General features: G+C 43.4%; 1 protein-coding gene across 8 annotated transcripts; it reads right to left on the bottom strand.

Moving 5' to 3' along the window:
• Nucleotides 1-1,840: 1,840 nt before the first annotated feature.
• Nucleotides 1,841-27,690, bottom strand: KDM5C (lysine demethylase 5C). 8 transcript variants are annotated; one of them, XM_034434127.3, is made up of 28 exons: nt 26,649-27,521; nt 24,158-24,235; nt 22,835-22,957; nt 22,412-22,582; nt 21,972-22,106; nt 19,059-19,127; nt 18,514-18,637; nt 18,246-18,427; nt 17,708-17,866; nt 17,354-17,473; nt 16,859-17,017; nt 16,541-16,722; nt 15,502-15,664; nt 15,298-15,417; nt 14,903-15,097; nt 14,633-14,814; nt 10,096-10,220; nt 9,597-9,744; nt 9,224-9,320; nt 8,739-9,097; nt 8,471-8,609; nt 8,200-8,379; nt 7,970-8,110; nt 6,667-7,203; nt 4,898-4,955; nt 4,451-4,650; nt 2,794-2,997; nt 1,841-2,682 (listed from the first exon to the last, which is right to left on the bottom strand). In XM_034434127.3, exons 1-28 carry the CDS (start codon nt 27,192-27,194, stop codon nt 2,674-2,676), a joined length of 4,905 nt encoding a protein of 1,634 aa, XP_034290018.2. In that variant the 5' UTR covers nt 27,195-27,521; the 3' UTR covers nt 1,841-2,673. The 8 variants fall into 8 exon arrangements, with proteins under 8 accessions (XP_034290018.2, XP_034290019.2, XP_034290020.2 ...); XM_034434128.3 differs by having other exon boundaries at nt 1,841-2,679; XM_034434129.3 differs by having other exon boundaries at nt 21,972-22,103.
• Between the last annotated feature and the right edge of the window lie 25 nt (nt 27,691-27,715).

The following is a 27,715-nucleotide window of genomic DNA, read 5'->3' as shown; positions in this document are numbered from 1 at the left end:
GTGGATTTGTGAAAGGAAGAACATTTCCATGCACAGTGAGCCCAATGTTACAAGTAGTTTTAAGACCCAGCCTTGTCAGAATCAAGCCCTGCCACAAACTGAAAGAGGGCAATGTTAACGAGTTTAGTAGTTTATCCTGAGTACTGCCTATGCCACAGGTATTAAACGGAACCTTTGCTTCAATGGAAGTACTCACACCATTCCTGTTTTTGTCCAGCCTGTAACTGAATAAGGAAATACAGAATATATGGGCTTGGTGATACAAATGCCAATCTAATATATGCCAAATCTATATCTGTATCAACTGCTTTTCAGTCAAAAGAAAGCAGGAGGCTTTAACCCATTACAAATGCTATCTTGGTATTAATTACAGTTGCAACTTCTTTGGAGGAAGTATCTTTTTATGGCAGAAACACATTCTCTCTATTACCTCCACCTTTCTGATAATTTTAACAGAAATGGTTAAGAACGCTGCAGATTATGAGCTCTTCCAGAACAAGAACCAACCGATTCTGTATTAGATCAAACCAAGTTTCATCTACAGTTGATCCATACTCTGCGCCATCAATTCCCAATTGTAATACACATTTAAATTTCATTTACTTTGCACTGTTGATAGGTCTTACCAGCTTTATTCCTGAAGAATGTAATATTTTTAAAAAGCCACGGGACTCAGGGAGTGAGGGGAGAAGGGGGGTTATCACTACAGCTCATGGAATGAATTCCAGAGTATGTGATGATGGGAAACTCTTTTGAAGCCCTTTTCCAGGCTGGTTGGGATTACATAATCTAAACCCAGGTGTCAACTTGGCTATTCCCTATTTATTTCTGCTACGCCTCATTTCTTAAATTTAACAGAGTATTTTGGTGTCATTACTTGCATTTTTTCCTAGATAAATATTGAGGCATGGGAAGATATACCCTCTTCATTCAACATAAGCTTTGGTATGAGATTTTTGTGAAAAGCATCTGAAAATTTCAAGTACACAATGATCTTTCGATGATCACTAATTTCACATTTGAGACACAGAATTCTAAGATTTTTCTCTCACAGAATTCATGCTAGTTCTTCCTCGGCTTGCCCAAGGTGTATTCAACTACCTTTAGTATAATAATGCTTTCTACAAATATACAGAAAATGCCACTTTTTATAAGTCATACATTTTAGCTCAAATTTTTATATTAAAATTAAGAAATCGTGGTTAAATAATATGTAGCCCAGTTGATATTAACAATTTCTCCTTTAATTATCATGAGCCCTCTGATCACCTCTGCTTAGCGTATCTTTAAAGGTGCATTCTCCAAAAAGATTCTTAAATTCATCTGGAATGAAAACTGACAGAATTCAAGTTCTATTCACTTGCCTTATCATATTTCTACTTTTTTGTCTTCACCTATTGGTCCTACTACTTCTCTGGATGGTGGTTTTTTTTTTCCTGAAATATTTCAGGAAATTTTATTACTTTTCACTGGTCTGAAAGATTTGTTCCTAATAGCTTTTTGTCATTGGCAATATATTATTTTTGCAAAAATTGCAATTCTCTAATTATGTGTATCTAACAATTGGAGAAACAAAATAGAATTATCTACAACTATTTGTAATGTGAAAGGGCCATTTCACACTACACCTCACTGAGAACCATGATACAAAAATTCAGGTTTGAAACAAGGGAACACATACTCAGGGCTTCTCATTACTCTATGGTCATGCTCCTACATAGTAGGAAATTAGAAAACAAGCTACAGTACTGACAATATGTTATGTGAAACTGGGCATGCTCACAACTGCCACCAGCAACTCTAACTGACCAGGTCGCCTTTATCCCAAGATCCAAGTAAATTTGTTAACCTCCAAAGTTTAATAATAATAAAAAAATCATAATACAATAAAATAACACACCCCTCCCTACCCCCAACATCCCACCCTTCTCTGCTGGAGAAAATAAAGGAAAACACTAAAAAGAGAAAGACAAAAGGTTTTTAGTGTCGGAGCCTGAGGCAGTATGGGGCCCATGATTTGGGGGTGGGACGATGAGGGTGGAGTAGTGGCTGGAGTGGAACTAAAATATTCCTTGCCTTTTCCACCACCCTAGAGAATAAAGTGGTTACCACAATTCCTATAAAACCCAACAGGTACCAGGAGGAGGATAGGGGTGTCTAGGGAGAGCTGCCCCTCTGTGCAACAGGAGGTGCTGTCCCTGCAGTATCCAGGGAATGCTGGTACAAAAAGGAGGACGCTCCTCTCAGGAGAGGTCCCAACTCCTTTCACTGCCTGAAGCGAGGAGCTGGGCATTGTCCCAGCACATTCTACCACCCGGGCCGGATCTCTGCAAGGCTTCGGTCCTTACAGCAACGCGGTGGTGCCCTCAGATGCTTCTGCCAAAGAGAACGCGGGCCCTGCTTGTTGGTGACCCCTGCAATGCCTCCCCTTTCCGCAGTATCGACAATACAAAAGGAGGAAAAAGAAAATAAAATATTACATCATCTGAAAAATAGTCTGATGCAGGGCCAGCGCCAAGTCCTGGGGGTGGGGGGAGATGCAGCCACAACTTCTAGGGCTGGGTGCCTCCCCATGCAGAGTGCTAGTCAAGCCAACTGAGTGACCTGGGGCTGCCAGAGTCCCTTACAGTGCAGTATAGTCCAGGAAGGAGAAATCCAGGCATCTTCTAGCCGTCACAACTGCTAGGGAAGACAATTATTACAGGTTAGGAACTAGCCAGCCCATTGCAAAAAGCCCTACCTGCCCTGTAAACACCCCTAGACAACTTGGTGGCGTCCTTCTTCTTCACTTACTCCGACTCCATTGTGGCTGCAGTCTGTGCCTGCTGCAGGGGGAGTGCCACCTTGGGACAACGCTGGGTCTGCCGCCCGGATCTTCTTTGGCTCTAATTCCTCCTTAGGCAGGGCTGGGCAATCACCACGCTCTGTCTTGCGTTTCCGCCGCCGCTCTGAGTCTCGGCCTCGCCCACGGGTGACACGCCGCTCCGCTTGCTCCAGCTGGAAAAAGACAAGAATGCAGGGACTGAAAACTAGGCCCTCTCTTGTTATATATATATGTGGCGTCATGTGGTTGTATTTTATAAACACGATAATGTGGCTAAAAGGTATAATTACATACTCAGGAAGGTTGGTTTTTTTTTTTTTTTTTTGTAGTAATTACATATTTCTGACCATCATAGTTGCAGTTCTTGAATAAGAAAAGTATATTGAAGATGCAACCCCCCCATCACAAAATGCTGAAAAAAGAAAGCTTCTATAACCAGAAGAACCTTTGCTCATTTCCCATCTTTCAATTTTCCATCCTCATTTACTGAAGGCTTTAGTATTCCCCTCTATAAGAACACAACAAAAATCTGTGAACATACAGACCCAGATCATAGCTACTGAAAAAATGCTTGATGTGGAATAAAGTAGTCCTTGACTTACAACCACAATTGAACCCAAAAATTCTGCTGTTAAGCAAGACAGTTGTTAAGTGAGTTTTGTCCCATTTTATGACCTTTCTCACCACAGTTGTTAAGTGAATGACTGCAGCTGTTAAATTAGTAATACAGTTGTTAAGTGAATGTGGCTTCCCCATTGACTGCTTGTTAGAAGGTTGCAAAAGGTGATCACATGACCCCAGGACATTCCAACAGTCCTAAATACATGCTAGTTGCATTACGTGAATGTTGATCACGTAAATTTGATCACGCAATCATGGGGATGCTGCAATGGTCGTAAGTGGAAAAAACAGCCATAAGCCACTTTTTTCAGTGCTACTGTAGCTTTCAATGGTCAGTAAACAAATGGTTGTAAGTCGAGGGCTAGCTGTACAGTTAGAAAAAGCAAAGGGCTAGAATGCTGCAATTTTGTTTTTCTTTGACATTTAAAAGTTAACAACTGCTGCAATTACTGAAAAATGTGGGGGCAGGACGGACTTTAAAAATCCCAAGTTTTGAAAAATGATCTGCTTGAAAGATCCCTAAGATATCCCTAAAAATGAGTTGTTTCACATTAGCTGTTAGCATACAAATCATCTCCTTTCATCTTGTATATCTCAACAGATTTTCACCATGTCCTCCATACAGATAATAACACTTTTCAATCAAATGTTTTCAGCATCGCGTAAGTGATGTAAAAAATCTGCATTCAGATTTCCTGGCTTGTATCTCTGTCTCTTACTATAAAGCCATCACACAGGAAGGGAAAAAAACCATTTTCATTTCTGTAGTTGATTGCCACTGTTTTGTGGTAAAGCAGCACACGTATTTACCTTTCCTGTGTGATACCAACTTCCCAAGAATCTTAAAATCTGACTCAGCTCCTGAGATACTAACAAAAGTGGCAAATTTTGTGGCTAAAAATGCTCTACTAGCCTTTTTATTAGAGGCAGCCTTCACACCTTCACAAAGAAGACATGGATACCCACACAAACAAGAACAGCTCGGAGTATTTGCTGAATACTCACATCCAGTAGCTGCTGGAATTTGTGAAGCTGGGGAGCGCAAGCAGCCTGTAGCAAGCGCCAAATGCTCTGGCTCTCGTCTAGCGTCACTTCGAGAAGATCCCCTTCCATTAGCAGCTCTTCCAAAGGTAGACGGACGGCATCTGCCAGCTCTAGGACAGGGCCTTGCAGCTGGGGCAGGTAAGAACAAAGCATCTCCAGGTCTGCAAGAGAAGCACAAAGGTACCCCAGGGTAAAGGAACAGCCCAACTTATTTTTTTAAAAAAATCACAGAACAGGGAATTATCTTCCCACAAACAACTGTTAGACAACTGTCAACCCAGAGTGATGGGGTGGGGTAGAAGAACAGTACCCAAGTCCATATTTCAACTCTCAGTATTTTCAAGAAAGCAAAGAAAACTGGCCAGTTACTTAAAGACTTAACAATATAGGATCCTACTAGACCAGTACCTGAGGCACAGGAGCTGTTCTTCTCTGGAGTTGTGGCATCTCCGTTCTCTAAGGAAATCTGAGGGAAGGGAGGGAAGAAATGTGAGGGAAGAGATTTTTGAGCCACAAATGCACATTTTCACATCATGCCCATCAGGACCTACCCTGGCTCTTCAGCTAATGGCAGGGGCAGGGACAATGGCTCTTGTCAAGATAAACATGGTTTTGTTAATGCAGAATAACAAAAACATTTATTGCATTACACTTAATGGCAGCAACATCACCAAGACAGATTGGTTGAGCTGCTAAGACAACAAGAAATATTCGGCTCCTTCAGAAATGAAATCAGTGAGCAGCCACTGAGGAGAAAAAAACATAAAACTCTGAAGAAGTCACAAGACTTTGTATAACCTTGGGAAATGAATTAAGGGTACAAAACTCTGTAAATCTACAGAAAGGTTTGGGGATTAAGAAATTACGATAAAAGAGAGCCAGGGTAGTGCAGGCTTAAGGTGCCAGGCTAGACTAGAGAAATTCAGGTTCTAGTTCACCTTTAGCCACAGAAATTCCTGTATGACTATGCCAGGCACGTTCTTAGTGCTATCTACCTCACAAGATTGCTGTGATGGAGAGCAAATAAAAAGAGTATTATACAAGTCTTGGGCATACACGGAAAAGATGAGATATAAATCTAACAAAGTAATTGATCAGAGAGGAGGCAAGAAAAATGTCCTGGTGTTTAAGAATATGAACTGTAGACTAAGGGAGAAGAGTCAAGAAAGAGCGTTTAAAAGAAAGCAGAACCAAGTAAACAGCGCTCTGAGAAACTAGCAGGCAAGGAGCTTATTAAAAAAAAAAAGGGCAGAGATCAAGATGCTTACCTGCCTCCGAGAGGAGAGAATTGGTCTGAGAGGCAGGAAGTGCTGGATTTTGAGAAATTTTGCCAATGGCAATTTCTATTATGAAGGGAATAATGTGGCCAGCACAGTGAGAGCAGAATAATTGCAAGACTGTGTGCCTGTGAGGGCCCATGTATGTTTATTGGCTTTATGAGCTCAACTAACTTGTTGATATGGGCAGTTAGTAGTAGTCTTCAATTTACAACCACAATTGATAGAGACAATTGAGTTTTGCCTCTTTTTATGGTCTTTCTTGCTACATTTGTTAAGTGAATCACTGCAGCTGTTAAGTTAGTAACATGGCTGTGAAGTGACTCTGGCTTCCCCACTGACTTTGCTTGTCAGAAGTTTGCAAAAGGTGATCACATAACCCCAGGACACTGCAACCGTCATAAATATGAGTCAGTTGTCAAGCGTCACATGATCATGGGGGAATGCTGCAATGGCTGTAAGTGGGAGAAACAGTCAGAAGGCACTTTTTTCAGTGCTGTTGTAATGGTCACTAAATGAACTGTTGTAAGTCGAGGGCTATCTGTATAGACATCAAATAAATAACTCAACCAATTAATTGACTTGAAGTACAGATACAATGTTTTATATTATAAACACAATGCAGGAGTGGTGAGAGAAGTCTCCTTACCCGGTTTCCCCTACAATAAATGCTTTTGTAAAAGGAAATGAATAGTTGCTTCAAATCTCTCGGGTTCTTTCATTATTTTTTCAAAAAATCCAAACACAGCAGACAGGCTAACTTCTGCGAAGGGTTCACACTGCAAGGCCCTGCCTCAAATTCTGTCCTCAGGAAACACGCGTGACAAACCTGGCACCTGCCTTCCCTTCCCCTTGGAGAGGACTAGCCAGGCCGGAAGAAAGCTCATCTCCTCCACTCACCCTTGTTTGTTCGTTGCAGCTGCTCTCTTTGAGTGCACCTGCGTCCTTGGCCGAGTCCCCAAGCAGTCGCTGCCGTAGCTCAGCTAAACGTCCCAAGGCAGCAACTACATCTGAGGAGCCTAGGAGCTGGCGAGCGCGGTCCTGCCACATAATGGCACGCTCGGTCAAGCATTGGAGGGCTTCTCCCTCAGGCAGCCGGACAGGAAGTTTCTGCAGAGCCACCAGTAAAGCCAGGATTGTCTCCAGGCGCGGCCGGCGGGACCTCTGGCATAGAGGACACAGGAATTTTGCTTCCCACTCCCACCATGCTGGAGAAGGCCTGGGATTGCCCAGGCGAGGCCAAGCTGCACAAGTGGTGTGGAACCAGTCCTGACACAGTTCACACTGCAACATAGCAGGGCTGGGAGGCTGGGAACACACACAGTACTGGATCCCAGAAGGACTATGGATGGATGGCACAGGCTTCTGGGTATTTGACTGGCGTAGGCGTAGGATCCCTGCTTTCTCCTTCTGTTCGCCTTCTTTGAAGACCAAGATCTGCCGGCATAAAATGAATGGTTGTGATTCTCTGGGCACTTTTGACCCAACAAAGCATACACTATTTTTTCTCTGGTTTGTTTTGTATTATATATATATATTATATTGTTTGGTGTATTGTGAGCTGCGTGTCATCAAGTAAAATACACAACTACAAACAAGCAATTAGCAATCAGTGAAATCTGTAACCTCATCTCCCAATTCTTCCATCTGCGTGACTCTCCTAACACCAATCTCTGCTCTGTGTGCAGTTTTGCCTCAATCCTTTAAAGCAGGGGTGCCAAACTCTATTTCATTGAGGGCTGCATTAGGGTTGTGTTTGACTTGGGGGGGGGGGGGCGCGGACTGGGCATGGCCAGTTTGACGTCCTGCAGCCATCTGCCAGCAAAGACGGAGTGGTCCTCCCAGGCTCCATTTTCAGCTGCAATGGCCTCCTGCGCAGCCCTCCCGGGCTCAGTTTTCATTGGCAGAGGCACCGTGGGCTGATCCTTCGCTGTTTCCAGGGCGGCTCCACAGGCCAGATCTAAGCACCCCATGTCTCGAGTTTGACATCCCTGATTTAAAGCCTTACAAATAGTTCTTGCAAATTTTTTAGCCGAATTCTGCCCACACCAGTATTTACAGCTTGACCGTTTTATCAGGTTAAAAGCATTTCGTCTCAAGATGACTAATCCGGCTAAACTAGAATAGCACAACCAAGAATTAAAAAATCCTGCATTGTGTTAGTCACAGCAACACCCTCGCGTTTCCTAAGCCAGCTACTCACAACAGAGCCGGGGTCCCTGAGGTCCTGTGCTGAGAGGCCCAGTCTCTCTGTGTCAGAATTGTAGAGGCCTGGCTCCTTCTCCCGCTGCCATTTAGTGCGTTTGACGCTATCAGAGTCAGCATCAGCACACGGGCACAGCACCTGACAGAGACATTGAAGAATGAAGCTTTTTGCCTCTGAGGTGAGGCTTTAAATCCCCATCGTTAGCAGTTCCAAAAGCACCCCCTAACCTCAAGCAACGTGTAACAGGAGTTCTTTTTGAGAAAGGTCTTGGAGGCCTTTTCCCGCCAGGAATGAGCAGTAACCACTTGTACTTCCAAGTGATGCAATTCCTCCAAGTGCACTGGCAAATCTCTACCCACAGCCACAAGGCCCTCCAGGTCATCCAGACAGGGATAATGGTCTCCATTCTGTGAAGAGGACACAACATAGACTAGAGTACTCTAGAGTTGAAGCAGCAAGCTCACGTTCCACTGCCCCCGGCCCAGGGCTACAGCCCACCTGGATCTCCTCCACATCAGCAATCCAAGCCTGTGCTTTAGACAGTGCCTCCTTGAGCGACAGGATATTGGGTAAGTGCACTGGGATGTTCTCTGCCTCCTTGATGATGGCCTCCAGCGTAGCTGGCGAATGCTTCTGCCTGCAAGTAATCAGGGATGGGCAGGATTGTCAAATAAATTGTCACGGGGCGTCTCTACAAAGCGATGCCTGGCTAAATTGGTATGAACCCTCCTCTAGGAGCTAGAGACTCTCCACGACTTAAGCTTACCTAGCCTCTAGGCACATTTGCGCTTTTTCCTCCCAACGCTGAGCAATAGTGAGCAACTCCTGCAACTCAGCCATCGCCTTATCCACAGCAGGACTAGGGGCAACTCCACAGCCAGAGGTGATGAGTGCTCTCATGACAGATAGCGTAACCTTATCCTGGGGTGAACGTAGAGTCTGCTTGACCTCCTCCAGCCAGACTGCCTGCTGCACCTGCCTCTCTAGCAGCTCCATCTCTGGCACCTCAACCCCTAATCGTGTTCCTTGCGCCAGTAGTTTGTGCAGCTCCGGTGAATTGCCTGAAAGATCTTGTAGGGCCTCTTGAACTTCCAGCTGGAAAGCTTCCACCTTCTCCAACACGTCCTAGAAAATGACACATGGCAATCACAGCCAACCCACTTGTGCAACCAGTGTGCCACCCAGACACAGTACTAATTCTTCCCTTTATTGTGATCATCAATAATCATACCATAACTCTCTGTTGCTCACCTGGACCTCCTTTATCTGGTGCATGACACAGGGCAAGTTTGTCATTTGCTCTAGGAAGGCACGTAATTCCTCTACTGTCATATGGACTGATGACTCTCTGTAAGTAAGGAGGAAAAAAGTGGAAGATGTCTCATTATAATTCCAGAAAATAAATCTCAAAAACAGCTTGACATGAAAATACCAAACAGATAAAGAGAACACCATTACATATGAGAAAACACTTCCTGAAAAGTATAATTATCTACCAGAAAACAAAAGCAAAAAAGCTAAGTCTAAAAAGGGGGTAAAAGGCTTCATGGGATGATTTAAAAGGAGGGAAAGGCATCTTGTCTTATCAATACAATTCTACTTAAAACCGACTCTCTCCACTCACTCTGTTTCTTGGATACTTATCAGACCCAGGGCCTCTGAGACACACTTCTCCGCTTCGCTCAGACAGGTTTTGAGCCGATGAAGAAGTTCATTCTCAGGGAAGTTCCTCTCACGTGCCTCCGATTCCAGGGCACGCAACTCCTCCAAGGCTGTAAAAAGCACAGAACATTGTAGCATCCAGGCCCATTGGATTGGTCCAGCTACTCTCGACTCTCCCGGAAAAAGTGAGGCTTTTGAGTTTTATAAATGACAATCATCTAGCCCTCAGTTACTTCATTATTCCTCCCATTCCAGACTTAGTAGTTCCATTTCATCCAGAAGCCTCTTTCTAGGACTCAATGCTGCCATCTCCACTCCAATCTCCCAAACCTATAATCCAATAAGGATTCAAATTCTCCACACAACATGCCTGAAAAAATGTGATAGCGATACACTAAGACCTCAGGGATTGACTTCTTAAAAGACCCCAAAATCAAGGAGTGCATGGGTGGACCACCTACTTCTTTTGCGTCCATCTTCCACTTCCAAAGCAATGCGAACTTTGTTGGCCCATGTGTCAAAGCATTCAGCTCGGACCTTCAATTTATGTAACATGGCTGGGAGTTCATCCAGAGTGTACCGATACCTGAATGAGGAAGGACATTCAGAGCAGAAAAATGGTAAATGTAGTTCATTTAGTGACCAAAGTTATAACTGCACTGAAAAAGGTACATGACCATTGTAGCATCCCAATGGTCATGTGATCAAACTTCAGACACTTGGCAATTGATTCCTATTTATGATGGTTTCAGTGTCCTGGGATCATGTGATCCCCTTTTGCAACTTTCTGACCACCAAAGTCAAGGTTGACTCAGCCTTCCATCCTTTCTAAGGTAGGTGAAATGAGGACCCAGCTGTGGGGGCAATAAGCTGACTTTGTATAAATATACAAAAGGATGAAGGCTATTGCTGAGCACATTGTAAGCCGCCCTGAGTCCTCGGAGAAGGGCGGCATATAAATCAAATTAAAAAAAAAAAAAAAAGTCAAAGCCAGATTCACTTAACTGTGTTTCTAACTTAACAACTGCAATGATTCACTTAACAACTATGGCAAGAAGAGTCGTAAATTAGGGCAAAACTCGCAACAACTGTCTCACTTAGCAATAGAAATTTTGGGCTCACTTGGGGTCATATGTCGAGGGCCTCCTCAGGGTGCCGTTGGCCAAACAATGTAGGCTGGTGACCCCTAGGGGGAGAGCCTTCTCTGTGGGGGCCCCGGCCCTATGGAATGAACTGCCCCCAGACATACAAAGGATCCCCGACCTCCGCGCCTTTCGTCGTGCTCTAAAGACCCTATTATTCCAGCAAGCTGGTCTGACGTGATAAAGGATTTTAAATTGGGTTTTGATAGGGGTTTTAAAATGATTTTAGTTGGGTGTTTTAAATTCGGCCAATGTTTGAATTATTTTAATTCCTTGTGAGGTGGGGTCATGGGGTTCAGATGGGCTTGTTGCTTACATACCTGGCTCCCTGCCGCGTGTCAACAGCCCTACCTGAGCTACTCGACGTGATAGCCACGGTGGCAGTAAATACACCCAGGCTTTTAGTCATGGGTGATTTCAACTTGCCATCCACTGGTGAAACGTCTGAGGTGGCTCGGGAGTTCATGGCTTCCATGACGGCCATGGACCTGACCGTTAGTTCATGGCCCTACTCACAGGGGAGGTCACACTCTGGACCTGATTTTTGTCTCTGGCCAGTGGTTGAGTGGTCTTGTTATTGGGGATATAGATATGGAACCCTTGTCATGGACAGACCACTCACTCCTTCGCCTGGATCTTCGAACCGCTGCCCCCCGCCGCAGGGAGGCGGATCCAATTAGATGGATCCGCCCCAGGCGCCTGATGGATCCTGAGAGGTTCCAGATGGAGCTTGGGCCATTTCCTGAGGTTCTAGCACATGACTCAGCTGAGGACCTGGTAGCCGCCTGGGATCGGGCGGCTGGTGGGGCCTTGGACCGAGTCGTGCCTTTGTGGCCTCTGACCCGGCTCCTTGGTTCACCGAGGAGCTGAGGGAAATGAAGCACCGGAAAAGACGCCAGGAGAGCGGTTGGAGGGCCAGTCTCGCTGAGTCTGATCGAACACTGGTAAGGTCGCATATTAAGACCTACCTAGTGGCGATAAAGACGGCAAAGTTTAATTACTTTTCCGCCTCTATTGCGTCATCAGGGAATCGTCCGGCCGCCCTGTTTAGGGTGACCCGCTCCCTGCTCCATCCGGGAGTGCGGGAGGATCCCTTGGAAGGCAGGGCGGAGGAGTTTGGACAATACCTGTATGACAAAACCGCTCAGATCCGGCGGGATTTGGACTCTGACTGGGTAGATCAGGGCAGAGTGACGAGGAATAGTCTTGAAAATGTTATCTGGGAGGAGTTTGACGCTGTGACTCCCGATGATGTGGACAGGATTTTGCGGCCACATGTTTACTGGGCCCGTGTCCCTCCTGGTTGGTACTGGCTTCCCGGGAGGTTACACGAGGCTGGCTCCAGGGTGTTATCAACGCTTCGCTGAGTGAGGGCCACTTTCCCGCTGCCTTGAAAGAGGCGGTAGTGAGGCCTCTCCTCAAGAAGCCGTCCCTGGATCCGGCAATATTGGCCAACTATCGTCCTGTCTCCAACCTTCGCTTTATGGCGAAGGTTGTTGAGAGTGTGGTCGCGCGACAGTTCCCACAATTCCTGGAGGAAACATCTTATCTAGATCCGTTCCAGTCGGGTTTCAGGTCTGGGCACAGCACGGAAACGGCATTGGTTGCGTTGGTTGATGATCTCTGGAGGGCTCGGGACAGGGGTTGCTCCTCTGTTCTGGTCCTGTTAGATCTCTCAACGGCTTTTGATACCATCGACCATGGTATCATGCTGCACCGGCTGGAAGAGTTGGGGGTGGGAGGCACCGTGTTGCGGTGGTTCTCCTCCTTTCTCTCCGACCGGTCGCAGTTTGTGTTGGCAGGGGGGCAGAGGTCGACCTCGAGGCCTCTTATCTGTGGAGTGCCGCAGGGATCGGTCCTCTCGCCCTTTCTGTTCAACATTTATGTAAAGCCGCTGGGTGAGATCATCCGTGGCTTTGGGGTGAGATACCACCAGTATGCTGATGACACCCAGCTGTACATCTCCACCCCAGGCCACCCCAATGATGCCCTTGAAGTGATGTCCCAGTGCCTGGAGGCTGTGCGGATCTGGATGGGGAGGAACAGGCTCAAGCTCAACCCTTCCAAGACTGAGTGGCTGTGGCTCCCGGCATCCCGATATAGTCAGTTGACTCCATCACTGACTATTGGGGGAGAGTCTTTGGCCCCCACAGAAGGGGCTCGCAATCTGGGAGTCCTCCTGGATAGGCAGCTGTCCTTGGAGGAACATCTGACAGCTGTAACCAGGGGGACCTTTTGTCAGGTTCGCCTGATCCGCCAGTTGCGGCCCTTTCTTGATCAGGATTCCCTGTGCACAGTCACTCATGCCCTCGTCACCTCTCGCCTTGACTACTGCAACGCTCTCTACATGGGGCTCCCCTTGAAGAGCACCGGAGGCTCCAACTGGTCCAGAATGCAGCAGCGCGGGTAGTGATGGGAGCAGCATGGCGCTCCCATGTAACACCGCTCCTGCGCGAGCTGCACTGGCTCCCAGTGGTCTTCCGGGTGCGCTTCAAGGTGCTGGTTATCACCTTTAAAGTGCTCCATGGCATCGGGCCTAGCTATCTTCGAGACCGCCTGCTGCTACCAATGACCTCCCATCGTCCTGTGTGCTCCCACAGAGAGGGCCTCCTCAGGGTGCCATCAGCCAATCAATGCAGGCTGGTGACCCCCAGGGGGAGGGCCTTCTCTGTGGGGGCACCTACCCTCTGGAATCAGTTGCCCCCAGAGATAAGGAGAATCCAAGACCTTAGCCGTGCCCTTAAAACCCACTTTTTCCAGCAAGCCGGGCTGGCTTAAGAAGAAATTTTAAATGTTTTAATTGGTTTGTATTTTTAATTTTGGGTCAAATTTATATATATTTTAATTGTTTTTAATATTTGTATTTCATGTTTTTTAATTCTGGCTGTACACCACCCTGAGTCCTCAGGGAGAAGGGCGGTATATAAATTTAAAATAAAATAAAAATAAATAATTAAGTTTTTAAATTTTGCTGTATGTTGTTTTTTACCATGCTGTTCACCGCCCTGAGTCCTTCGGGAGAAGGGCAGTATATAAATATAATAAACTAACTAACTAAACTAACCTGGAATCTGCAAATGGTCGAAAGTGCAGCTGTGTAAATAGGAATGGCACACCTTAGTACAGGGGTACCCAAGCCCCCAGTCCATGGACTGGCAACAGGCTGCGGCATGCCAGAAATTGGGCCGTGCAAACAAGCAAAGCCCCATCTGTGGGATGCAGGCAGCATACGAAATCACAGCTCCTCTGGTCAGTGTAAAAACTTATCTCCACGGAACCAGTCCCTGGTGCCCAAAAGGTTGAGGGCCACTGCCTTAGTACATCGTAAGGTTGTAAGCTGCATTGTCTTGCTATCATAAGCTGAGCATAATTCAGGGTATGGGTTATCTCCGATGAAGCCTTCATTGCATAGGATTGGGTTATTTGTGGGATCCAGTTATCTTTGCTTGGCCCATGAGATCCAGCAGGTTCAGATCCCTTCTATGAAGCAGTATCTCCTGACAGAACTAAGCAGGTAGATGTTCTCTGTTGCAGTGCCTATCCTGTAAAATGTTCCCCCCGTGGTTCAGATGAACTCTACCCAGAACCCAGGATGAGCTTCTCTAGAGAGATCCTACATGAGATATATGCTGGTTGATCTCAGTTAATTCTGTTGTTTTGTTATTCAAATTGTACTCCTTTCCGTTCTATGCTTATGGTACTGTATTGTATTTTCTAGTTCCTTTTTTATGTTCCTACAAATTGTAAGCCACCCTAAGTACCATTTTGTGAATGGCAGCCATATAAATCTAACTCAATAAGGGACTATATTTTAACTTAAGATGACTCATTGGTGGAATAGCCCGTTTCTACTCACCTGAGGTACTGCCTGCTACTCGGGCACTTGCAGAGGTCATTGATGTGGTAAAGGCAGACAAGACAATTTGGACAATCATTGCAAGCCAGCGCTGACAGAAAACAGGTTGTCTTGCATTTGTCACATTGGCGCTCATCATCTGGAAGCAACTCAAACGCCTCTCGCTCTGCTTCAGTGATTCCCTGGGGCAGCAGAGAAAATTGATGAGCGGCTTGATCATTCCCAACTAATCCTGGCTTCGGACAGTATTCACTTGCCATGTCAACCCACCTTGTCAAGGAGAGCCTTTCGCAATTTACGCTCCTCCTGGACCAAGATAAACATCTCCTTGTGTACAGCAGCAGCCAAGTTCAAGTCCAACTTTTCAGGGCAAGCAGCCATTTTGCAGATAAGCTCCTCATGAGAGAAGACACAGTAACGGCGAAGGCGCCGATAGTGCTCAATGCACTGGCGACCAGCTGGCAGCTGAACATGAGGCAGAGGGGGAAAAAGAAATCTAGAAGTATATGAAGAATTCTGGTCCCATGCACAACTTTTACAGCTGAGAACTATGAACTGCAAACCTGATTCTCCGTTCCTGACTCCTCTTCTGTGTTACTTTTAACACAGCCTTTTAAAGAATTATGCAAGCAAACACGAGAAATTCCTGCTGGTTATAAACTTACCCAGTCAGCAGTGCAAAAGTTAACTGCTTCGGCAAAGTTGTAGCCCTGATTGAAGCCACTGTGATAAGCTCTAGGAAAGGTAATTACAAACTCTCCAGCACACTGATTGGTCCGGACAACCTACCGAAGAGAAGAGAAACCATGAAAGCAGGGAGTATACCTAGAGAAGGAAAAGGTACACCCAAGCATGTAAAGATGACTCACCGGGACGCCATGAGCCATGAGTGTATTAGGGTTCATGAGTGTCACCAACTGGTGCAACAGGTCTGGCTGGCTCTCAAAAAGCTCTGGGGTCAGTTTCTTCATAACATCTTCCAGATGTTCAGCTGCAAAGGATGGGACCCCATACCAAGTCTTAGGTTCACCCCTAAAAAAATAAGCTTGTTGAGAATACTGTCCAACAAAGGGAGAGAAAACTGAAACACTGTCATAGGAAGATAATGGGATGATTCTTTCTGAACACTTGGTTTTAATGGAGAGTTCAAATACAGTCCCCTTTAATCAGAAGGGAGCAATTTTTTGCAATTCAGAGCCTTAAAGGTCTCGAGGGCTTGCCACCAAATGACAGGAATGCAATAAGGGTCATTAAGGAATATAGATGTGATGCTGAAGAGCCACATACTTTAAAAGGTCCAGACATGTAATGCTATACAAAATGTCATTAAAAACAAACTTTCTTTCATTAGTCTTCTATTTCAATTCTTCTCTTGCACAAATAAAAAATAATTGTAGTTTTGAAGTGTAACTATTTTAATAAGAACTGGTATGCTATTTCCATTTGTGGAAACCATTATCACAACAGGTAGTCCTCGACTTACAACCACAATTGAGCCCAACATTTCTGTTGTTAAGCAAGACAGTTGTTAAATGAGCTTTGCCCCATTTTATGACTTTTCTTCTGTTAACAGTTAAGTGAATCACTACAGTTATTTAGTAACGTGACTGTTAAATGAATCTGGCTTCCCCATTGACTTTACTTGTCAGATGGTCGCTAAAGGGGATCACATGACCCCGGGACATGGCAACCATATGAGCCAGTTGCCAAGAATTTGAATTTTGATCACGTGACCATGGGGATGCGACAACGGTCGTTAAGTATGAAAATTTATCATAAGTCACTTTTTCCAGTGCTGTTGTAACTTGGGTCACTAAACGAACTGTTGTAAGTCGAGGACTATCGGTACTTCACTATCAAAAAACTGCTCTAGATGGCAGATTGTTTCCCTCCCTCCTGAAGTCTCACCAATGGAGGTAGTTAATAGAGTAACTCCAGTGATCCTCGATGTGCCAGCAGAAAGCAGAGAACACCATGCCCACGTAGAGCCATGGTACCTTCATGCCTGAAATATCAGCATTGATGTGGCATAGCACCGACTGCTTCAGCACTGGCATCACATTGAGGTTCCAGCCACTGGCTGCATACTCCTGGCAAGGCAAGGCAAGGCAAAGGATAAGGATAAGAAAGCAGATAGGGACAACCACAATCGGTCAGCCTTGAGGGGCAGAACAAGAAGCTCCAAACATAGGGAAAGGGAGACCTCTGCCTTCAAAGGGAACATACTTCTTCCTCTGGAGAGAGTTGCCTTTTTCCATCATTGATGGGGAAACCACTTCCAAATTCTTTGGAATGAATGTCAGCCCCATATTCCACCGTCACATCTTCCTCAATGCTATTCACCAAGCGCCAGAACTCCTTTTCTACAAGCTCTGTTGGCACCATCTGGGGAAGGAAGTAGGAGAGGCAGTTAGGACTATGCACTCTATATCCTCAGTTATAGGATACTAGAAACACGTATGATGAAATTGCCAAGAATGGGATGTACGGTGGAGGTTAAGAACAAAAAAGATCCAGATTCCAGTCCACGCTTAACCAGAACTGATTTATCACTTTCGGTCAGCCCACCCACCTCACATGGCTTACTGCTGATAAAATTAAGAGATTGTTGTACGTAAATACCCTGAGAGTCTCTGGAGGAAAGATGGGTTATTAACACAATAAATAAAACTATGGTTGGTACTATTTGTCTGTGCTCACAGCGAAAGAAGCAGAACTCACATGGACCGGCATGTTGAAGTAGTCGGCTTTGAAAGAATCTGCCATCTCCCCAAAGCTCTGTAGTGTGTATTCCCGAGTGGCCTGCTCAAAGCCAAAAGCCTCTGGGGGCCGCTTACACTCCTGGGAAAGGAAAAAGCAAGGAAAACATGAGAGAGGAATCACAAGTAAGGAATTATTTTTTCCCACCCATACTACAATAAATGGAGTCCATGTTATGCTTTTGAAGAATTGTGTGATCAATAGCTCAAATCTAATTCTCGGATCTCTCAATAGCTGATCAAGTTCAAACCCAGATGTTCTGGTGAGGCAAGAATGTTCCTCTGTGCTTGTCAAGGGTAAATAAAGCTTCCTTACCGCCATGACACATTTGGGACATCTCCAGACACCTTTAGGAATCTCAGGTAAAGGAGGCAAGAGGCAGAAGATGTGATAGTTGTCATCACAGCCATCACATAACAACAGCTTGTCATCCTCATCTCCCCGGGTACATATCCGACAAACGTAAGATTCAATCTAAAAGAGTAGGAAGTATAAGAAATACTGTTTTACACACAAAAGCAAATACCTCTTGTTTTGTTCAATATTTTTGTGAGGTGCCTTCAAGTGTTGACTCCTAATGACTCTCTACAGGGGTTTTAAATATACCCCGTGATTTCTTTTTCCAGGCAATGACAAGTTCAAAGAAGGACAAGCAAAAATTCAGCAGAATTATTATTTCCTTTTATGCATTTTTTAAGGAGGCAGAAGCTATGGATGTTATCACAGAGCTCACAATTACCAGCTAATAATTTTCATTGGCCAGTCTATATTACTGATAATGATGGAGGGGTGGGGGTGGAAACAATTTTTACCAAAAATAAGAGAGCAGAACTTAACTGAAGTGAGAACTTACAAACTGAGTGTTGTGATTGCGACGGAGGCGCATGGTCATTTTGGTGCAAGGTTCTGGACTGTGCCTCAACTCTTCTTTCATTTTTGCATAGCCTCGGGGTGAAGTGGGTTCCAGCTTCACCTCTGAAACAGGCGCTTCCTCTTTTACTATCACTGTTGGGGGGCACTCAGGCATCTCCTTGTCTATATTAAGAAGACATAAACTTAGAACTAACAGAACAAACTTCTCCTTGGGCTCCCTAATTGTGTGGCTAGCCCTCCATTCTCACCTTTCTTGCGCATGTTCTTGTCCTTGGCTACAAGCCCCAGTCCCAGCATTTTAGGACCAGCACCATAAATCTGCAGCTTCTTCAATTCTGGGTTCTTCTCAATGTCTTCCTCTGTTGGCTCTGGCTGCAAGAAAGATAGTTAGGACAGAATGACAATATGAAGACATGAATTTTAAAATCATGTTTCAAAGATTCTCAGAAAGCAGCAGCAGCAGAGGGAGGAAAAGAAACAAAGAATAAATTGAGTCCCAGAGAAAGGAGAACTAATTTCAGAAAGACAATTGGTTAATGATAGACATTGCTGAGGTCGTGATTGAACACCTATGACAGAAATGTCATCTTGTTTCGGAGCAAGCCTCTGGCTGGATACACCAACAAGGTGAGACCGTCCTAGAATGCATTGCACACTGAAATAAAACAGTGCACATTGAGACATTTAAGACACATCTCCTGCTGGACGGAGTCTGAGGACTTCTAGCCACGAAGCAGGACAAATAAGTGGAGTGAAAGAGAGGCAGCAGAGGTGGACAGAACAGGAACAGTACCCATGCTTGATGTGCTTGCTCGGGTAACAGAGCTGGGGAACTCGCAGGTTCAGGGTATGAGTCGGATTCCTGCAAGAGGGCGACAAAATGTGTGGGGTGTGGGGATCAACAAGGCTCTAGGAGTAGTAGAAAGGGCATCAAGAGAAATAAAAGGGGAAATCATTATTGGATCATAGTGAAGAAGCTGGATACCATTTCCCCTTAAGTGCCTAGAGTTGCTAAGGATCGAGTGGCATATAAATGTCATGAATTATTATTATTATTATTATAAAAAGTATAAGGATTATGGTGTTTTACAACAAGGGAGTTAACAAATGGAAATGTTACAATAACTACAGAATGCATGGGGTTTAGGAAACAACATTTTAAAGATAAGGAGAGAAAGCACAATGACATTTTATTTCCTATTTTAGAGAGGAAGAACAGAAGCATGAGGGAATTTGGGAACAAAGAAAAACTTTAAAAATAACTGCATATTGCCTTTGCTCCCTTTAACATAAATTAATCAGATACTTAATATAGAGTTTGGTAAGATTTTCAGTAAAAGCTTTTGTAGAAAAGATTGGGATTCTAATTCACTTTCATGACTTGGGGTATGGAATGATGGAATTAGGGGTTACAGATAAGTTTCAGATTTTATGGTGAGAATGCCCATATGAAATACATACTTGTTTTTTTCTAATTTAGAAAGAAGAATTCTGTCTCCCTCATTCAGTCTTTTACTGGAAATACACATGGAGACTAAGCTCCAGCTGCACATTCCTAGTAAGAGACTTGACATTCTACTCAACCTTGGAAAACCACTTACTAATTGTTTGGAATAATTTAAACAAAATGCAGGACTGTATCTTTATCTGACCTTTGAAGGCCTTTGTCTACAGCCTTGAATTTTATCAAAAGACTTTTACCCATATAATTAAAAGATTCAATGTTTCCTTAAACAGATGCAAAATTGATAGTCATGCTTTTTTCCTTTAAAAACAAATACAGATACAGCCATAAGCTCTTACATTCTTCAAACACTTAACACATAGCAACTAATCAAAAAGGCTTACAACTAAATTGTTAAACTATAAATACAAGTAAGAAAGGGGAAACAGCATCCATTATGCAAAAAAAAAAAAAAAACTTTATACATTCCAGGCTTTTATCCACCATGGTGTTACTTAAGATTGTGAAGATCAACTTGATCCTGAAAGTGAAGTGAAATGCCAGGTGCCACGTAACAAAATCTTGTTTTGATTAACATTTAATATGGAATTATTTATATTTTATTCAATGTTTATATCACTTGCTGAAGTCTCTTTGTAATTAAGAAAATCAAACAAACAAAACACACGTTAAAACCAGAAACAATGTGTGTGTATTAATTCTTCAACAATTAAAAACCTATTGAAAGATGCTGGTTTTAAATGCCTTTTTAACAAAACAATGAAGAGGTTAGTCCTTCCATTCAATAGTGAGCACGTTATAGGTTTGGAGAGGTGGACTTCCAGGGAAGAAATGGCAAACTGAAAGAGAGGATTTTGGATTGCCCACAAGCACTCCAGATAGTTACTCCTTCCAAGGGGACTGCATGACAGTAGGCTCTGATGGGTTTAGAAGATATGGGAATAGCCATCTTGCTCAACTCAGGGTTGGTGTCTTTGAAAGGACACTAAGTTCACATACTTGCTGTTGTTTTGAATATTTTAAAAAATATGATAAGATACGATTTTGAAGGTTGGATGCTAGAGGAAACATAAGAGAACTAAAGATTACAATTAAAGGAAAAGAACACTTAAATTTGACTTATTAATACGGAATGGAGCAAAATAAAGTAACACTAGATGTAATGGAAGATATTTGTGAACAAGGGATCCAGAAGTTAATTTTAAGAATGTCTGCCTCTATAGACACTTTGTTTAAAAGATGTTATGGAAGAGAAACACGTTTTACTGGATAGGACTGAGACTAATTTGAAAGTAGATTTTAAAATGATGCGCTAAAGTAATAATGTAGAAGGAAATGCTACACTGGATATACAAACGAAGCTGACTGATGTCTTAACTAATCAAGAAAGCAATCTGGATGACTTTTTTATGTTGAACTTAAAAAGAAAGTTTTGTTAAAGTTCTGAAAATTTTTGTGAGAAGGGATAAAGCAAAAATTAGAAGAAATCAAATTCTAGGACACTGTTGAAGGGAACTGAGGGTCAAGATTGTTAACAGTAACAGGAAATAATATAAAATTGGATATCTGATTAAGGTTAAAATAGATATGGTTTTAAATATTTGCTTACAGATGAAAGATATGGAAGAGACCATTGTTATATTTAAGAGGTGATAAGTTACCAAAATTGTTTATACTTGTTGTCACGAAGAGGGTAGTCATTTATTTATTTATCTCTTTAATATTTATTTTTTCTATTTTTCTTTTTTTTTCTTCCTCCACTTTCTATTTTTTCTTTTTATTCTTTTCTTTTTAGTTCACATGAGTTTTTATCTTTTTAATTGTAATACAGAGTAAAACTTAATTTTAAAAATAGCTGGAGAACTACACCATTTGAGCTTAAACCCCAGGTCACCATGACAGAAAAGATGAATACTATGCAAATCTCTTCAGATAATTTCAGGGAGCCGGCGGATCATACTAAACTACATGGGACAAACTACATGAAATATATTTAAAATTATTATACCTTATATATTTTTAAAAAACTATCCTGTTGCATTTAAAATCACAGTTTTAGTTTTAACATTCTAGTAGGATGAGACTTCTTTGACATTTAAATGGTTCTATCCCAAACCTGAGAAAAAATAATGCTTTCCGTTGAGTCAGAGCACGGGGTGTGTACAATTGCCCTCAGAATTATGAACTGGTCCAACCGAAAACAAAATTGTAATTAGGGTTGAAGGTGTGTGAGACACTCACCTCCTGCTGCAGTCGCTTGGCCCGCCGCCCATAGCTGTTGAACTTGGAAGGTTGCACTGACTGGCGCAATGGGATGCTATGAGGCTTATACTCTTTGTCTTTCTCTTCATTATCAAACGGGTGAGTATTGCACTGCTGGGAGAAAGGAATAGCATTAAGACTGAGTAAAGCTTCTCCTGTTGCTCATCACTGGATTAAAAAGCAAGGGCCTAACCAAACTATCCCGTGGCAGAACAAAAGCATGACAAGTTTAGATATGATTTTCCTGGCTAAGCATGAGCCTCTGCCATCTTCCTTAGCAAGCTATTTTCTTCCCAGGGTAGGAAACAATGTCCAAGGGAAGTCTATTTAGAAAGAGGGGTTTTCTTGTAGTCTGTGGAGGAAATGTAATATGAAATTAAGTTACAGGAGAACTCTATACTCTGGGTCCCGATACTCACCACCAGGTTAGCACCAGACTGGTACATTTCATATGGGTAGATAATACGCTCATAGTGGGAACGAAGGAGGGAACCAATATTCTTTCCTGATGGATAAGAAAGTCGCTGGGCCACCCGTGCCCATCGGCGATCCTTGCAAATGGCTTCATATCCACCCTCCTCCATCACAATCTAAAAATACAGGAATATTGAAAAACTACAAATTATCAGGTACAATTACATGAACATATACTTTTTTTAAATCAGGTACTTGATTTTCCTTATCCCCAATTCCAAACTAAGACCAACAACTTATTAAGATCCATCAGTGTCACAGATGAATTTTCATTGAATCTGCCAGTGTCAGTAATTAACCCCATTAGCTTGAATACAAAAATGTAACTTTCTCTAATTCTTTTTGGGAAGAATGTAATTATAACTTACTTTACTCAAGCTGTACAAATCAAGGATACGCCTCTCTACATTGGGAATTTTCAGTGCAGAACCTTGAATCTCCCAGAACTTTGCGATCTGGTCTAAATAGTTCAGTTTTACCCTGGTCTGTGCCTGTTAATGGAATAAACTGAAGTTAGCCTTTCTCAAGCCAATAACATATAATGGCTTCCCATTTAACCATACATCTTTCAAATATATCTTCATACCAGCAACACCAAATTTTAATAAAGTTGTAAACAGTATATATTTGCACACCGAACTGGTTTGGGACCTGGGAGATTTCCTGTAACAGCTGCTTTATACAGCTACACATTATTTATCCCAGGGACCTAGTGGGGGGGCGGAGCGGGAAGAGGGGAACTGGGCCGTGCCAAGTCGGCATGCAGATACACACGCAGCTCAACTGCAAGTTGAGCTGTGCACACATACACATGTGCCGACCTGCTGCTCACTTGAGTCAAGCTGTGCACTCACATGTGTACTGGTCTGCAGCCTGGTTGCGGCCACGGCCTGGAAGTGGGTCGTAGCCTGGGGGTTGGGGATCCCTGGTCTAAATACCTTAAAAAGATAATATTGTGAGGATAAAATTGGAGAAAAGGATTACAGGGTATACTGCCTTGAAAAAAGGTAGGAAATTAATTAAAAACATAGGAATACATTCATTCTAAAAAGATGCTGAGTTTCATCATTTTAACAGAAAACAGTTATTCATGGGGATGCAAATTTATTTAAGAGTACTAAGATACACACACTCATTTCATATAAATGCAAGTCAAAAGGTTCATTTTGCAAAAAATCCTGTCAAAAATATAAAAACCTGGATAATTAAACACAACTTGGTGCTCTCTGGTGCTATTTTCTTGCAGACGTTTCATTACCTAAACTAGGTAACATTATCAATGCTAGATGAGTGTCTAGAACAGAAGATATTACCTAGTTTACGTAATGAAATGTCTGCAAGAAAACAACCAAGCTCAGAGAGCGCCAAGGACCCTCATTTCAATCCTAAGTACTACTTTGAAATAAATCACAAAACCATTTATTTATGCTTGTATAAACAGGCAACCTGACATAATTTTTGAAGTCAATTCTTTCAATGGTAGTCCAACACAACCACTGGACAACAGTTGTTTAAAACTAATGCATTTTGTTTTTTTAATTATATACCACTAAATTTTTACATTTATTATTTATTGGTAGCTCTTGGCATTTTTTCTTGTAAAATTGTTTATTTTAATTATCCTGTTAAATGTAAAGAAATGTGAATGGCACTACATTACAATTCTATTATGTCTTCTGCAAAGGACTCACCTCTAGTTCATTGAGCCTCTGTATCCGTGGAGTAAACCGGAAGTTGTCAACTTCCACAGCAAAGGGAGGTTGCCAGTCCTGAGGAAGAAACAGAAAGGCAACATAATTATAATCCCAGCATCATACATTTCGAAGTCTATTTACCAGCTAATAAGAGATCCAACACTTTTTCTAATACATATACACTATAAGAATTAAACCAAAAATCTACCCTCAGTCTGAAAACAGCTCTACAGAATCAGAATTTAATTTCACAGCTAACAGAATATAAATGCAAGAATGGATTACACAAACTACCACAGGACAAACCTGAGACAATGAAAGCCTTTAATTTTGCAGTGAAGCAACCTACTGTATGTGATATTCAGTGCTGAAGAGAGACAGAGACTTAAGTAGGTAAAACTGACATTTGAAGGAAACATAGTGAACACCTCCTAATAAAACAGGAGCACACTAAGCACTGCAAAGCGTTCATCTTTACTGTTTACGTATAGGAAGCCTGAGAAAAGGGAAAGGATAACTTTGATGTCCCTTTAAACAATCTAAAATATTATATCCCAAGGCATTACACATTCAAAATCTACTGTTCTGGTACAAAGGAATCACTTCAAAGATGGAGTAACTATCATCAAGAACTGTTGGAGACAGCAAGACAGAGAAAGGCCACTGAAGCTAAGGTTATTTGTCTAAGTGTGAGAAAGACCACATAGTCTTAAAATAAACTTTACCAGAAGGGAGTCAAATTGACTATGCAAAATTTTGATTTCTAGAAATTGGAATCACAGTTAGGCCTGGTGAATTTCATGAATGTATATTCTTTCTTGTATTTTTAGTGAAATATTTATTAGTTTGTACTAAAGTGGGTGATTAAGTTGGAAAAGCCTTGGCTTCTCATTTAAGAGCATTTTCACATGGTGCTAAATTTTATGTCAAAAGCACAAATATGACAGAATTGTATTTCCTTTTATTAGACATACTGAAATAAATTCACCATCCAAATCAAAATATAGTAAGTTAGGAAGTGGTAAACAGTCATCCTAGAACTTTCAAGAGAAGGGAAAAATGAAATATTGCTAACAGGACAATATTTTAGCATGATAATACTTAAGACTCACACCAGCAAGACAGGTTCTCCTCCAACTGAATTGTGACAGAAACTTTTGATTTGAAGGCTGCAGACTAACCTGAACTATAATTTACAGCCTACAGAAAAAAGCAAGATTCATTTAAACACTCCATTTGCATTGGGTAAGCAGATGCTAATATTTTGCTGCCCCAATTAAAAATATCACAATGACTTCTCAAAGAGGATTAAAAAGATTGGCAGAAGTGTTTTTTTAATTGGGACCAGAGAGCAAGAGATCTGCTTCAGCATCTTCTGCACTGTAATTGTACAAAAGAAAACCAAGTTCCTCAAATATTTCCTAGTCTTGCGTTCCTTCTTAGACAAAGGTTCTGCAACTGGCAGTCATACTAGATGACCTCTTATTATGAAATAATCAAAAATATTATTAAATGGACTTAAGAAATACAGCAGGAAAAGACTTGGAAAACCTATTTCCTGCTATACTTAATTAGAATAGGGGGATTTCTTTTCTTCTTTTTGCCTGCAGCTGAGGCCTAGCTGTAGGATGTAGAGGAAAATAGCAGAAATAGGACACATACAAGTTTTCCAGCCTGGTGAAAGAGCAAGCTGTTCAAAATGGTAACAGTTACATGTCAACACAGGCACCACCATTATCACAGAGACAGCAATTTACATGCACAAAACTGTAGAACTTGACTGTTCAAAATACAAAGCTCTTATATGCCAACTATTCCAAAGAAACCCAGTCCCTGTAGTATACGCTTTACCCTATTTTTCCCATAATGTATTCAAATCTATATCTGAGTGTTGACTATATCGCACATTATATTTTTGCATCACATCAACTGCTTTCAATACCTACGTTCAACTTGTCCTACTACATCATGGGAGGCACCTAAATGATTCAACCCTCATCAATTCCATAAAACAGTCTTTCCCAACTTGGTGCCCTTCAAATGTACTGAACTACCACCATTTCTAGTCAGCAGGGCCTGCTATGTAACTTCTACCACCCACTCTATTTTGTCGGTTGAACCAGGCCTGTGTTCAGTTATTTCTTTTAAGGCATCACAATAGTCTTATTCTTCCTCAGAAACACTGCATTTGTATCAGTCAACTCACTCAATAACGTGACTGTCTCCAGTAACAAATGCTCGCAAGAACTCTTTCCCATCTAAAGACACACTGGTTCAAGTCTGCAACTCTCATCCTGGCACACAAGCTCTCCAATACATTTCCTTCCATCCAATTCATTATGGTCACCAGAAGAGACATCTCTCTTTTTAAAAAGACAAACAAACATCACCAGTACCTGTGAATCACTTACACTAACCCCCAAATCCTGCTTCTGCTTGCCCAGCTGACAGTTTCTCCTAAAACCCAACAGCCTTTGCCGGTACTTACGGCGGGAGGGCGAATCTTGCAGATCCCACTTTTTTCTGCGATGGGTCGGATCTTGGCGATGTAGCCCAGCGGATCGCTGAATTCGGCCCAGCTGGGCTCAAAGACAGGACACTCGGGTGGCGGCAAAAAGTCCTCGGGAGGCAAGAGGGGGTCGGGATCTCCAGCCCAGGACGGGCCACGTTCCATCCACTCGCCTGGCTCTGCGCTCCACAAGCCGCGCTCCGCCTGCTCTGACGCTCGAGGCGGTCGGAGGATTCGATCAGCCCGGGCAGCCCCATCGCCCTGTTCGGCCTTGTCACTCCGGGGAGCCCGCTCACCCTTTACAGTCCGTTCGCTCTTCTCCATCCTGGAGCCGCGCTCTCCCCAGTCCCCATGTTCTCCCCTCTCCCCTGAAAGGCCACGTTCCCCCCTCAAGCCCCGGCTTCCCCTCTCCCCCTTCTCCCCACGGGACACCCAGTCGCCCTGGTCCCCGAGGGGCCCCTTCTCCCCCCAGGCCCCTTGGTCTGGCCCTTCGCTCTGCTCCAGCTGCTCCGCTCTGGACTCCATACCCTCCACCGGCTCCTTTGCTCTCTGGGAGGCCCCTCAGGGGGCCATGCCCGGCCCCTCCTCCTCCTCCTCCTCCTCGCTCGAGCACCAGGCCTAACGGGCGGGGGAACTAGGCCGCTCAGCCGGAGCTTTTCTCCCCGGTGCTCGGTTGCTCAGCTTCGCCCCTCTTCCTCGCTGGGATCTCCCGGCACTTTTCCGGGCCCGGAGTCCCTCTTGGTCTCTCCCCTCCCTAAATTCAAGGCCTGCCGGGTCCTCTCGATCTGGCAGCCGCCGCCATTTTGGACTTTCTCAATATCCTCCACAGCCGCTGCCCATCAACAACAAAACGTCTCCCTCCGCCAGCCTCCAAAGGTTCAAAGGAACCTCTTGGAAACGTCACCACACCGGCCTAGGGTAATCTTTCCGATACAAAGACTGCAACTTCTAAGCCTCATCAAAGACCGCTGATTTACGCTGGAAGCTTTAAAACCAAAATAAAGCCAAATAAAAAAGTCCCTCAGGGCCGAGGCGGAAAGATACAA

The sequence above is a fragment of the Pantherophis guttatus genome, chromosome 2 (genome assembly GCF_059756535.1).
Source record: "Pantherophis guttatus breed Tessera chromosome 2, ASM5975653v1, whole genome shotgun sequence".
NCBI classification, from domain to species: Eukaryota; Metazoa; Chordata; class Lepidosauria; order Squamata; family Colubridae; genus Pantherophis; species Pantherophis guttatus.
Note: the sequence above shows the minus strand (reverse complement) of the source record. Positions and strands in the feature narration are given on the sequence as shown.